Source organism: Panthera pardus, unplaced genomic scaffold (genome assembly GCF_024362965.1).
Source record: "Panthera pardus isolate Hobbes unplaced genomic scaffold, ASM2436296v1 HiC_scaffold_8, whole genome shotgun sequence".
Classification (NCBI taxonomy): Eukaryota; Metazoa; Chordata; class Mammalia; order Carnivora; family Felidae; genus Panthera; species Panthera pardus.
The window spans coordinates 7,681,304-7,695,734 of record NW_026527013.1 but is presented as its reverse complement, the minus strand read 5'-3'; the positions used below and the strand labels follow the sequence as shown (position 1 = coordinate 7,695,734).

At 53.3% G+C, this 14,431-nt stretch overlaps 1 protein-coding gene across 1 annotated transcript in view; it reads left to right on the top strand.

The window, feature by feature from the left end:
• The first annotated feature begins 5,663 nt into the window (after window positions 1-5,663).
• Window positions 5,664-14,431, top strand: part of OLFM2 (olfactomedin 2) — a 59,508-nt gene continuing 50,740 nt past the window's right edge. Inside the window, exon 1 of the mRNA XM_019427802.2 lies at window positions 5,664-5,891. Within this exon, the coding sequence (XP_019283347.2) occupies window positions 5,814-5,891 (78 nt within the window). The 5' untranslated portion in view covers window positions 5,664-5,813. The remainder of the gene's footprint in view (window positions 5,892-14,431) is intronic.

Genomic DNA, 14,431 nt, shown 5'->3' with positions numbered 1-14,431 from the left:
AACTATGTGTGTGAGCTGTGTGCCTGAATGGTGGGGTTTGTGTATTTCTTGTGTTGGGGGTCTGTGTGTGTGTGTTGGGTCAGGTGTATTCGTGAGATAATTGTGGCTTCTTGGGTAATTGTGGCTGGTTCCTCTCCGATGTTCTTCCCCCTTCTGACAGCAGATGTGTGTTTCTGTGGGCCCTTGAGCTTGGGATGTGTGTATCTGGCTGTGTGTTGCATGTGGTTGTGTGTGCTCGTTCTGGGTGACACCGTTCTGTCTCGGTGTGATGTGCCTGGACCTTATATCCCAGTACAGTGTCCCTGGGTGACTGTGTGCCCATGTGGTGTGTTTGTGTGCCAGTTTGGGCAACTGGGGACAAGTTCCTGTTCCCACAGCTAGGTCGTTCAGTGTGTGTGCATGTGTGGATGCTTATGTGTGTGTGTGCTTATGTGTGGGTATGTTTGCATGTGTGTGCATGTGTGTGTGTTTGTGTGTATGTGTGGGGTGTGTGCATGTGTGGGTGTGTTTGCATGTGTGTGCATGGGTGTGTGTGTATATGTGTGTGTGCTTATGTGTGGGTATGTTTATATGCATGTGTGTGTGCATGTGTGGGTGTGTGTGCATGTATGGGGTGTGGGTGTGTTTCATGTGTGTGCATGGGTGTGTGTGTATATGTGTGTGTGCTTATGTGTGGGTATGTTTATATGCATGTGTGTGTGCATGTGTGGGTGTGTGTGCATGTATGGGGTGTGGGTGTGTTTCATGTGTGTGCATGGGTGTGTGTGTATGTGTGTGTGCTTATGTGGGTATGTTTGCATGTGTGTGCATGTGTGGGTATGTGTGCATGTATGGGTGCTTCTGTGTGTGTGTGTGCTTATGTGTGGGTATGTTTGTATGTGTGTGCTTGTGTGTATGTGTGGAGTGTGTGCATGTGTGGGTGTGTTTGCATGTGTGTGCATGGGTGTGTGTGTATGTGTGTGTGCTTTTGTGTGGGTATGTTTGCATGCATGTGCGGGTGCTTATGTGTGTGTGTGTGTGCTTATTTGTGGGTATGTGTTCATGCGTGTGCATGTGTGGGTGTGTTTTATGAATGTGTGTGCATGTGGGTGTGTGCATGAGTGTGCATGTGTGGGTGTGCGTGTGTGGGTGTGCCTGCCCGTGTGTGTGTCTGCGTGAAGCCTGGAAGGGAGGGAGTCCCAGTGCTGGCAGAAGCTCCCCAGTGAGAAATGCCCAACAAAAGGAAAGAACGGGGCTGAACCATGGAGGTAGCCTGCGGGAAGCCCCCTTGGATGAGGGCTGACCTCAGGAGCCTCTCCTGGGACATGGAAGGAGGGCTGTGCTCCATTCTGCGTGAGCACTTGGAGGTGTGGGATTGGGAGCCCTGGACCTGGAGGGCATTGGAACGACCCCCGTGAAGATGCATGGGCTTGGAAGGCCAAGATGCAATGCTTGACTCCCCTGGGAGGGGCCAGGCCTTCTTGACGCCATGTGAACACCACAGGGTCCGGCCCAGGTATCCCCCTGCAACCGCAGCATAAAGAACCTCATGTCAACAGGCGCCTGGAGGGTCAGTTGGTTGAGCGTCCGACTTCGGCTCAGGTCATGATCTCAAGGTTCCTGAGTTCAAGCCCTATATCAGGCTCTGCGCTGACAGCTCGGAGCCTGGAGCCTGCTTCAGATTCTGTGTCTCCCTCTCCTCTCTCTGCCCCTCCCCTGCTCTCTCTCTCTCTCTCTCAAAAACAAAATAAACATTAAAAAATAAGTTAAAAAAGAACTTCATGTCTGGAGCCAGACATGAACCAAATTGTGGTCTTAGCTCTGCTGTACGTCCTCTCTGTGGCCTTCATACAGTGTCTTAAGCTCTCTGAACCTCAATCTCTCCATCTGAAAAGTGGGACAGAGGCAGATGATGTCAGTGCCTTGCCCATATCCCCTTGGCCGTGACACGTTCCTCTGCACACTTCTGCCAGCCTCAGGGCTCAGTCCACATACTGGCCAGGCCAGAAATGCCGAAGAGTGGGCACCCCTGGGGACAGCCCTCCCCTAATGACATGCAGGACCTGAGAACAAACGGCCACCTCCCTTGCCCTCAAGCAGGACAACTGCGAGGAACAGATCCCACGCTCTCTCCCAAGGGTCCCCAGCAGGACTGACCCTCGGTTGCCTGTGTGGATTTGACAAGAAAGGAAAGACGCACAACAAATAACCCAGTTTTGGAGATGAGAAATGGAGAAAGACAGAATCTTGATGATGTCCCAGGACCCCTGGATCCAGCCATGCCTGAATCCAACTACCCCTGGATTTTTTTTTTCAGCCGTGTGAGCTGATATTCTTTTTTTGTTGTTAAGACAGTTCTAGCTGCCTTTCTGCCACTTGCTACCAAAGGACCTCTGAGTAATAAATATACAGAGGTATCCGCAAGAGCAAAGGCATGTGTAGACATGCGTGGCGTAGATTGTTTCACTCATTAACTTCTTGATCATCTCCGTGTCAGGCCCTGTGCAGGGGGAAAGGAAAGCTCTGGATGTTTCTTCCTCTGGCTAGACTCAGGAAGGGGTCTCAGTAAAGACAATGGCTGCCCAGGCACCAATTAGGAAAAGCCAATGGTGAGCTGGTGAGAGCTGGCAGGGACCCAACGCTCCTTTGTCCTGCCTCCATATATCGTGGAGGGCAGACTTTGCCCAGAGCCAGACCCTGAGTCACCTGGTCCAGCGGTTTTGCCGCATGAGGTCTCTCAAGAAGCTGATCTGTCTTCACTGATGGTCCACAGTCCTGATCACTACCCTGACCACACAGGGAGGTAGACACCATGCTCATCATAGCATTGATCGTGGTGCTGACCTTGAAGTTGACAACAGTGCAACCAGGACGCTGAGTCTGAGCCTGATCAGGACGTGACCTGATCATAATTTTGACCTCGGCACGGCCAGGTCACTGTCCAAAGCAAGGTCAGAACAATGACTACAGCATGGCCAGGACAGTGATTGTGACCCCGAGGACATTCAGCCAGGAAACTGACCATCACGCTGACAACAACACAACCAGGAATGACCCGTAGAGACCACAGAACTGACCACAATGCTGACCCCAGTAGAACCAGGATGCTGATGGCAGCACAGATCCCAGTTCAATAGGACATTGACCACAGTGTGATCAGGACAGATTGCTAGTGACCACAGCTGTGGCCGTGACCACAGCATTGAATGTATTGGCCAGGGTCCAGTGAGAAAAACAAAGCTCACACCAGGTGGTTCAGCAACAAACTTTCACATGGGGATTTAGCCACAGAGACGTTAGTTAAGCTTTTTTTTTTTTAATTTTTTTTTCAACGTTTTTTATTTATTTTTGGGACAGAGAGAGACAGAGCATGAACGGGGGAGGGGCAGAGAGAGAGGGAGACACAGAATCGGAAACAGGCTCCAGGCTCCGAGCCATCAGCCCAGAGCCTGATGCGGGGCTCGAACTCACGGACCGCGAGATCGTGACCTGGCTGAAGTCGGACGCTTAACCGACTGTGCCACCCAGGCGCCCCAGTTAAGCTTTTTTTAAAGAGTAAATGGGAGAAGTGAATTGATTCTAGAGTCAGTAGCAAGCCACCATCTTCCCAAGAGCTGAAGTAACTGAAGGGACGAAGTAGTTAGCAGAGTCCAGAACCTGCCACCACCTGATAGGAGCTGAACCACCAAAGGGACTCCGGTCCCAGTGGCTGAGACCACAGAGGAGACACAACAGCCACTGCCAGAAACACTGAAAGGAGAGAGAGGGGGAGAAATATTCTGGCTTCTTCCCACCCCCTCTCCCCACCCCATTGGCTGAGCCTCGCCGGATGCAAGGGAGCCTGGGAAATGTAGTTTGCAGAGGCCACACCCCTGAAACAGCAGAGCTGGGGAAGGAGGGGGAATGGACCTAAGGACATACTGACCAATGTCAACTACATAGCACAGGCCATGCTTGACCATGACAATGACATGAGCCCAGAGGATGTTGTTCATGGTCCTGAAACAGCTCTAATGAGGGCACCACTCTGTAGTAAGGGGACGTGCAGGGCCTCCCCTCCCCCCACTGTTAACCACAGCCCGCACTCGTTCAAAAGCTTATAGGTTCCACTAACCAACAACAGCCCTTTTCTTCTCTACACCTACTGCGGGCTTGGCCTGAGTTGTCAGCAAAGGGCAATTTCCCATTGTTATTTTTTTTTTAAGTCTATTTATTTATTTTGAGAGAGAGAGAGCAGCATGCAAGCAGGGGAGGGGCAGAGAGAGAGGGAGAGAGAGAATCCCAAGCAGTCTCCACACTATCAGCTTGAAGCAGGACACAAGGTTGGAACTCGTGAACTGTGAAATCCTGACCTGAGCCTAAATCAAGATTCCGGCACTCAAACGACTGAGCCACCTAGGCACCCCAGCAATCTCCCATTTGGGAAAGGAGGTAGAGGGATGGATGGGATATGGGATGCCTTCCCTGACTCAGATTCTGTTCTGTGTCCCACACCCCATGGCCAATTTCCTCAACTCCATGCTTCACTGTGGTAACGTTCTCAGGGGATTGAGGGCTGGTTGGGGGCTCTATCTTAAGGGTCACAGATGTCTCCCTACAACTCCATGAGGAAACAGGTCTCCTGAGAGAAGGAAAGCTCTTGGCCTAAGGTCACATGGCCAAGACGTGACAGGACCAGGGTCAAACCCCTGTCCATTGGACACCATCCTCTTTCTTGCTCTGACAAAAGCACCCATAGTGTGTTATCTGCCTGGCATACGGTAGGGTCAGAGAAGTGCCAGGCCTCCCCACCCCTCTGTTATAGCTGATTCCTCTGTAACCTGACGGGCTTGCTCCCCACCCCACCCCCACCCCCACCAAAAAAGCCTCTGACAAGGAAGGGAAGGAAGACGACTGCGACTGTGACTGCGGAGAAGAGGGGGGAGAGGCAGAGAAAGGCTGGAGGCTGGACCAGGACGCCCTTCATATGCAAATGGCTTCTCGTTGGAGGCGCGTGAATATTTTGATCCTCTCGGGATCTGGGGATCTGGTCTCCCATCTTGGGCCATTGAAAGGGGGGTGAGAAACTCTCAGGTGTGGCGGGGGAGGGGGACTTTGAGGAAGAGGGGCCTGGAAAATGGGTGGGAGGGGGAGAGTGAAAACAAGGTACCCCGCTTTGGGGGCCAGCCCCCCCCCCCCCTTGGCCATCCCCAGCGGCCGCCGGTCTAACGGTCTCCCTGTTTTTGTCTCTCACTCCTCCTTCCATCTCCGTTCCACCTCCCTTGTCCCGGCAGTGACCCCCTTCCCTCAACGTCCCATTGCACAGGCTCTGCCTCAGTTTCTCTGTTGATTCTTGAGTTCTTTAAGGAGGGGGCCTCTCACGTTCTCTTCTTGGTTGCCAGGCCTTCCTCTTACTCCCCCCCGCCCCTTGACCCCCATCCCACCCCTATTTTCAACGTGGGAAATGTCCTGGGAGGGTGAAATTTACAAACACGTGACGGAAACCCCTCCCCCATCCCCGTGACCCTCCCCCATCGGGCCTAGGGGACTGCGGGGCCTGGTCCCCAGCTCTCCACCCCAGTGCCAGCTCCTCCCCCTTCCCCGCCCCCAGACCCACGCTGGGTCCGCGCCCGCAGACGAGCTGGGGGCGGGGCGGGGGGCGGAGCCCGCAACAAAGACTAGGAGCGCGCGAGGGGGGGCGGGGGTGGGGCGGAATCCCGGCCGCCGGCGAGGCGGGGGAGGCGGCGGCGAGGGTCGCCCCGGCCGGGCGGGCGGGGTCGCGCGAGGTGGCGGTCCCCGCGCCCAGGCGCCGCTAGGGCGGGCGGGGGGACGGGACGCCGGGCCGGGGGCGCGTCATGTGGCCGCTCACGGTCCCGCCGCCGCCGCCGCTGCTGCTGCTGCTGCTGCTGCTGTGCTCAGGCCTCGCCGGACAGGTAGGGGCCTGGCGGGCAGGTGCAGGCGCGAGGGGCTCCAGGAGGGGAGAGGGTCCGAGCGGGTCCCGGCAGAAACGCGATTTGGGGGCTCCATAAGCCCCCCCCCCCGGGGCTGAGAGGGGCGGGGGTCGCAGCGGGGGAGGGGCTGGACGTGCACCCCGGCTTGGGGGGAAGAGGGGCTTCACATCCAGCCTCAGGCTGAGATGCCTTGGGGGACAGTGTGACCCCAGCTTCAGGGCTCTCAACCTCTCATTGCCCCGGAGCCCACACCCGCCATCTCACTGGGGCTGAGTGGGGTTGCAAGGGCAACTTCAGGGGGCCTTGGGGTGGTGCTTACCCCACACTTCCCCCGTTACGGCAGGAGGTGCCCGAATTCTGCAGCCACCCCTCCCCACTCCTCACCTGAACCCCCAGTGTGGGGAAGAGGGCGGGACTCACGTGCGAGTGACTGACGGGGACGTGTGTGAGGTGTTGGGGGGCTGCTGGGTAAACGTGTGTCTGTATCGCGGCTGGGTGTGACTGAGAGTTTGTGGGTTGGGCTGTGCGCGAGTTGGGGGTGTGATGGGAGAGGGTGTTTGTACGTGACGGGGGTCTGTGTGTGACAGCGGGAGGCTGTGGCCGGAGGGTTGATGTGACCGTGGGAGGCTTGGGAGGCTGCCACCCGGAGTTGTGTGTCCGTGTGACTGGTGTATGGGAGCGAGTGAGGACTGTGCTCATCCCGGCGGTATTTGGGCAACTGAGCTGTGTGTGAAGGTCTGTGTGTGTCCCCATGATTCTGTCCATCTGCCTGGGGGTCGTACAAAATGTGCGTGAGCAGGTGTGTGGCCGTGCAAGAATCTGGGGTGACCGTGTGCTATTCTGCGCCTTTGAGTGAATCACTGTAAAAGGGGAGCGAAGGGGCGCCTGGGGGGTTCAGTCGGTTGAGCGTCCGGCTTCGGCTCAGGTGATGATCTCGCGGTCGGTGAGTTCGAGCCCCGCGTCGGGCTCTGTGCTGACGGCTCAGACCCTGGAGCCTGCTTCGGATTCTGTGTCTCCCTCTCTCTCTGCCCCTCCCCTGCTTGCTCTCTGTCTCTCAAAAATAAAAAAACATTAAATTTTTTAAAGGGGAGTGAAGAGCAGGGGCTGTGTGTGCAAACGTGTGCATCCATGCGTGCGCGCGCGCGCTGGTGCCTTGTGCACTCCATCCATGCTTTCACAGAAAGAAGCAAGCCTTCCTCTCCATAGTACCCCCATCTCTCCGGCAGGCTTGAGGGGCCTTGCAAAATGGGGGGGGGGGGTCCCGGTTTTCTTCGGCTATCGGGAAACCTCGTTCCTCCTCCATCTTGGAGGTGGGAGCCCCCTCAGGTTCTCAGATCTGTAGGAGCTCAGAGGGAAGCCGGAGTCTAAAATAACAATGATAATACAGCTAACGTTTATTAAGTGTTTATTATGTGCCGGGCGCTGTTTCAAGCACACAACATGAGCGAAGGCGTTGAACCCTCCTGGCACCTCCTAGAGCACGTTAGTACTGCCTTCGTTTTACAGATGGGGAAACCGAGGCACAGAAGAGTGAAGTCATTATGTCGAGCTCAGATAGCTAGGAGTGGCAGAGCCAGGATTGAACGAAGGCAGTCCGGTTCCTGAGCCCACACATTTACCTTCTTGTTAAATAATTCACTCCATGGGTGTAGACAGCGGCTATGTCGACACTACGAGTTTTTTTTTAGGTAGAAGCTCCGAGGAAAAATAGTGCTGTACCTTCTCTTTCCTGGTCAAGAGAAGGAAGGACTCAGACCCTTATCCCCACCCCAGGGGGCGTTGTGAGGGGTGGAGGCCAGACTCTAAATAGGATCTTCAGACAACTAGGAGAGGTTGTGGGGTCCCAGGGACCCACATCCTGGCTGGGTACGGAAGCGTGCTCAGTGCCTGGCTTCAGTCCGCACACGGTAGATACTCAATTGATATGTCAGCCAGAGAGAAGTAGAGAGAGACCAAAAGAGGCATAAGGGTGAGAGAATGCTGGTTAAAAATGCACCAGGAGTGAAGGTGAATTTGGCTTCCAAGAAGGATCCTGGGGAACCACCACCTCGGGATTCTCCCGCACCCCTGCTAGCCCCTGGGGAACTTTAGATTTCTTGACCTGTCGCCAAGGTCGGCTAGGGGCGCAGGAGAGTGCAGTGAAAGGTGCTGGGGGCGGGGGAGGGGGGGGGTTAAGTTTACAGACCCCAGAATGGGGAGGGACTAACATGGGGATTCTTGGAGGCGGGGCCAAAGGGGGCTGCGTGGGGGCGGGACCAGACTGGGTTAGGAAGGCGGGGCTAAACGGTGGGTGGAGCGGAGCTAGACTGAGGTTATCGGTTGGGGTCGGTGGGGGGGTCTTGCAGCTGGTTGCAGTGCCTCCAGGCGGCCACCATGGGCACTACAGGGTCATATACTGGTCTCTGCCCCTCGCTGCCCACCCAGCCTGGCGCCCCAGAGAAGGAAGGGCCCTGAAGAATGAATGCTCTGTCCCCTCTCCACCTCCCCCACCATTTCTCCCCATAGCCCCCTTCTCAGTCCCTGCTGGGCCCTGGGCTCCATGAATCCAGGCTAGAAATCCTTCATGTGTCCATCCGATCAACAGATATGAGTAAGCACTGGGGATATAGCCATGGACCAAGTTATCAAATCCCTGCCCTCCTGGAGCTGATCTTGTGGCAGGAGAGACAGGCAAGAACTGAACAAATATATAATACAGTGTCAACAATGAAATGAATATGTAAAATGCAACTGGCATGAAGAATAATGCATCGGATGAAGGGGATGAAAGAGTGATGGTGTGGGTGGCTATCTGAGCAGGTGTGGTCCAAGATAGTGTCTCTAAGGAGGCGGGACTTGAGGTGACCCCTGAGGGAGGTGAGAGAGGATGCCTTCTGAGTACCCAGGGGAACAGCATTCAAGGCAGACGGAACAGCAAGTATGAAGGCCCTGATGGGAGAACACCCTGGGATGTTTGAGGAGCAGCAAGGAGGCTGGTGTGTCTGGAGAGGAGTGAGTGGAGGGGAAGGGGCAGGGGGAGGTGGTGGTGGTGGTGATGAGGCCAGGGAAGCCATGAGGGGGCAGACCAAGTGGGAACTTGTGGGCGGTAGACAGTTAAGATTTGACTGTGAGAACAGGAGAATGGCCCCTGTCAGAGGAGCCATCCATCCATCCATCCATCCATCCATCCATCCAGGGTCTGTTCACGTGTTCTGGGTCCGGCCTGTGAATGCTCTGGAGACTACCGGATAGCTTTCCCTGTGAGAAAGAGGCCCACTTCCTAACCCCTGGGAAGTCCTCCCTAAGATCTAGCTATATTCTTGGCCACTGTCTGGGTTTGAAGTCATTTCTTCCCCGGGGTCCCCATAGGATGGGGGGTGGGGAGTAGTTCAGTTTGTACTGCAGACCTCAGGGCTTTCGCACTTGCCGTTTCCTCTGCCTGGGACACCGTTCCCTTCCTCTCCTTCTGTTTAAATGACACCTCCTCCGAGAGGCCCACCCTGACCAACCATCTAAAATGACCTTCCCGTGGCCCCTCTCTGATCTGTTACTCCTCTTTTTCTTCATAGCCTGTCACTACCTCTCCACTCATTGTCTGTCTCCCCGTCGAGCGGCAGCTCATCAGGGGCCAGTGGGCTTTGTTGCATCTCCAGTGCCTACAACAGAGCCTGGCACACAGTAGGTGCTCAACAAATATCTGTTAAAATACGAACTTGAGTGACTGGATGGATGAATGTCCCTCCTCCTCCCACAGGATCTCTTTCTTTCGGAAACAGTGGGACTCTTGTACCAAAGGAGGGGTGAGGGAACAACTATCCCCTCGGGCCATCCTGTACCCGTTTCAAATCAACCACTGCTCTTGGATCGGAGGCATCAGGAAAACCCATCTTCTTTATCTGTGCCTCAAATTCCACCATTATAGGGCACCACTGTTTGGGGTTAACACGCTGTTCTCCTGGGCTCCTTTAGCAAATGGAAATGTCCGGTGCTCGCTTAGGCAGCACATATACTAGAAAATGTAAATGTCCCAGGTAGAAGGCAGCAAAAGGAGGTCTTGAGGACTCTCAGAAAGTCAGTGAATTGGACATTTTCTTCCTAGGGAAGAATGGGGTCAAGCCTGCGCCCAAGACGAAAGAGCTGGGCTGCCACCTAGTGGTGAAATGAGGTTTGTGCAGAGATTCTGTGTCCCCGTGGCCATGGTGAGGATGTGCAGGCAGATGTCCCGGTGTGTGTAACTGCCCTGGCCAACTGAGGTGTCAGTGCAACTGAGGCACTAGTCTCAGGTGCAGAACTGTAGGGGGTGCCCCCCAAGAAGTCAGAAACCAAGATAAATAATATCTTAAGAAAATCAAAATTGATGTAAAAAAAAAATCTGTGATACAAAAATGTCAAAGTTGTAAATAAACGTGGGAACTAACCCTGCACTTGAAGGACTCACCTCTCACTTGCCTCACTCTGACCCTGGCTCTATAAGAGTTCATCTGGTGTGTGTGTGTCTGTTTCAGAACCACGTCCTTGGCATTGACCAAGCTGGGCATAGGGACATGCGTGTGCCATAGTCACGTCTGTGGGTATGTGTTCACAGTGACTCTTTTCATATGGGCTGACCATGTGCACGTGTATGGATTTCTCATGAGCCTGGCATCAGGTGTGGGCCGTGGCTTTGTGTCCCTGCAATTCAGTGTCAGGGCCTTGGAGGCAGTCACTTGCTGTTTTCACGTATTCGTGCACTCACGTGTTCATTTAGAAAGCGTTCATTTGGAGTCTTCTGTATTTTGAGCCTCACACTGGACACCAAGGTCTGGATGATGGTTTGAGCCCTCACGGGGTGGGATGTGGAAGATTTAGCTTCTCTGAAGCGGAGTCTAGCTGTGCTGGGGAGAAGGCAGTTGTGACAGGGGCAGGAGAACTCGTTCCCGTGTTTCGGGCACTCTTGTCCGAGAACACAGATATGCCTTTGTGCTGAGTGGGAGGCTGGCGTATCACACCACTTCATCCATCCACAGCTCAGCCACAAACCAACGAGAAGCCAGGAAGAACAGAGACGAGTGAGAACAGATTCCATGGAGTCTGTGTGCAGAAGCTTATTTGTGTTGCTTCTGGGAGCCCCCGGAGGCTCTCAGTGCCTGTTGACTCCTACTTTACACGTAGTTCTAGCAAACCCGGCCAGCTCGCGTCGAAGCCCTGCTTAGCAGATGAGGAGACAGGGAGTCACAGCGTGAGAAGAAAGAAACCAAAAGGCAAAGACAGTTGAAGCCATTGAAAGAAATGGCAAATAGCCCCTCGCCTTTTGGGCCCTGAAAAAGTTCTGGTTGTTCCCAAGAAAAATACATGATAAACCCGATTCTTTCTCTTCCTAATTTCTATATTAATTCCCGTGTGAAAGACACCAGGCAAGCCACTGGGCATGTGGAAGGATGTGACACAGCCGACTGTGGGGTAGTTCTCAGGATTAAGGAAGTGTGTGTGTGTGTGTGTGTGTGTGTGTGTGTGTGTGTTTAGTTTTTTTTAAATTATGGCAAAATACACAGAACATAAAATTTACCGTCTGAGCCATTTTTATGTTACTTTAAAAAAAATTTTTTTAGCTTATTTATTTATTTTGAGAGAGAGAGAGAGAGAGAGAGAGAGAGAGCATGAGTGGGGGAGGGGCAGAGAGAGAGGGAGAGAACGAATCCCAAGCAGGCTCCACGCTGTCAGTGCGAGGCCTGCTGTGGGCCCCGATTTCGTGAACCCACGATCCATGACTCAAGCCAAAAATCAAGAGCCGGATGGATGCCTGAGCGACTGAGCCACCCAGGCGCCCCTCCGCCATTTTTAACATTAGGTCCGTTCACATGGTTGGGCGACCGTCCCCACCGTCAGTCTCCAGAACTCTTTTCATCTCGCAAGACTGAAATTCTCCATCTTAAACAACTCCTCATTCCCCCCTCCCCCAGCCCCTGTGAACCCCCTTCTGCTTCCCGTCTCTATGACTTTGATGACGCTAGGTGCTTCATGTAAGTGGAACCAGGAGATATTTGTCTTTTTGTGAATGGCTTCTTTCCCTCGTGTCAGACCTCCCTCCTTTTTTAAGGCTGAATGCTGTTCCACTGCATGGATTTACCACATTTGGTCTTTCCGATTGTCCTTCCATAGACATTTGGATTGCTGTTGTGCATAGTGCTGCTGTGAGCGTCGGGTGCAAATATTTCTTTGAGACCTTGCTTCTAACTCTCGGGTGTGTACCCAGAGGTGGGATTGCTGGGTCATATGATAATAACATGTTTACTTTTCTGAGGAGTGAAAAGTTTCCCACAGCGGCTGTGCCATTTTAAATACCCACCAACAGTGCACGAGGGTTCCGGTCTGTCCACTTCCTTGCCAACGTTGTCGTCCCCACTTGACTTTTTGACTTCAGCCCATCTTGATGGGCCATGATGTGTGATCTCTCATTTTGGCTTTGATTTCCATTTTGTGAAGAGTTAGTGGGGCACCTGGGTGGCTCAGTCGGTTGACGGTCCATCTTCGGCTCAGGTCACGATCCCACGGTTCGTGGGTTTGGGCCCCGCGTCAGGCTCTGTGCTGACAGCTCAGAGCCTGGAGCCTGCTTCGGATTCTGTGTCTCCCTTTCTCTCTCTCCGTCCTTCCCCTGCTCACAATCTGTCTCTACCTCTCAAATATAAAATGAACATTAAAAAAATTTTTTTAAAGAGTTAGTGATGTTGGGCTTTTTCTTATGTGTTTATTTTTGTTTGTATAGCTTCCATTTGTCCATTTTTTATTAAAAACTTTTTTTTTATACTTGGGAGAGAGAGCAGGGGTGGAGCAGAGAAAGAGAGGGAGACAGAGGGCCTGAAGCAGGCTCTGGGCTGAGAGCAGAGAGCCCGATGCAGGGCTCGAACTCAGGAACTTTGAGATCATGACCCGAGCCGAAGTCAGATGCTCAACTGCTCCACTGACTGAGTCACCCAGGGACCCCTCCTTTGCCCATTTTTGAAACCAGGTTGTTTGTTTTTCTTTTGTTTCAGTAAAAGGTTTTAAAGCCAGGAATGAGATGGGGCTGGATTTGTGTGAGGGCCAGAGCCTCTGGCTATAACGCGGAAGACACTGGAGCGGGAGAGTAAAGGCATAAAGGCAGGATCACCTCAGGAGCCGACAGGGCCTGAAGCCCACTGGTGGCAGCCAGAGGCCGAATGGAACCAACACTTGGGGAATGTTGTGCCTCTCGCTGTCTGGGGACTGAGGTCCTTGACAGGGACAGACGTCTCCTTCCCAGCCACCTCCTGGAGAATTCTGAACCAGGCAGGAAAGCAGAGATGACGGGAAGGGTGTGGGGGCTCTGAGTCTTCCAAGGAGAAGGGGAGACATGTTGCAACACCATTTCCAAACACTTGTCACCAGACCCAACGCTGAAGGCAGGCACGGGCTAGAAGATGAACACCGTTTGTGTTCTGAGGCATGCAAAGCCGTGGATGTGTGGACGTGAATTCGTGCCTTTCTCAAGGGTGCCTGAGTACCGGGGGGGCCAGGATGGCCTCGACAGAGGGCACGTGGCTGACTGCAAAGCACGCTTAGTTTTGCTTGGTTTGTGTTACTTGCTCTTCTACCGGAACGTTCTATCATGTTTACCTGCTGCACCTCAAACAGGGATGGAACTTATGTTTTCATACTTGATACCTGAATTCATATATTTGAGTACGTTTTCTTTTTTTTTTTTTAAGTTTATTTATTTTGAGAGAGACAGAGACAGCGTGAGTGGGGGAGGGGGAGAGGGCGGGAGAGAGAGAGAATCCCAAGCAGGCTCCACGCTGCCAGCACAGAGTCCAGATGCGGGGCTCGAACTCACGAACCATGAGACCATGATGTGAGCCGAAGCCGGTCGCTTCACCTACTGAGCCACCCAGGCGCCCCGGCCAGCTTTATAACCTGAAGGCATGAAATATGTAGTTTTGGGGGCCCGGCTTCTTTTGCTTAACATTATGTTTGTAAGATTCCACATATTACTGTTTTGTTTTCGTTGCCTGTTTTCATCACTTGATGACATTCTATTATGTGACTCTCCCGTGATAGATTCGTTGTACTGTTTCTGGGCATTTGGGCTGGCGAAGTTTCTGGCTGACAGGAAAGGTGTGGCTATAAATATTCTGACGCTGTCTTCGGTGAACGCTCATTCGCATTTCCGTTGGGTATTAGTAAATACTGATTGACGCATTGAGTCGTCGCAGGGCTGGGTGTCTCCAAGCCTGTGGTCACACTTTTGTTGACCGAACAAGATGCCGCCTAGTTTTATGTATGTTTCTGTTTAAAAAACACCTTGTTTCTTTTTTTTTTAAATTTTTTTAACGTTTTTTATTTATTTTTAAGACAGAGAGAGACAGAGCATGAACGGGGGAGGGGCAGAGAGAGAGGGAGACACAGAATCGGAAGCAGGCTCCAGGCTCTGAGCCGTCAGCCCAGAGCCCGACGCGGGGCTCGAACTCACAGACTGCGAGATGGTGACCTGAGTTGAAGTCGGACACCCAACCCACTGAGCCACCCAGGCGCCCCACACCTTGTTTCTT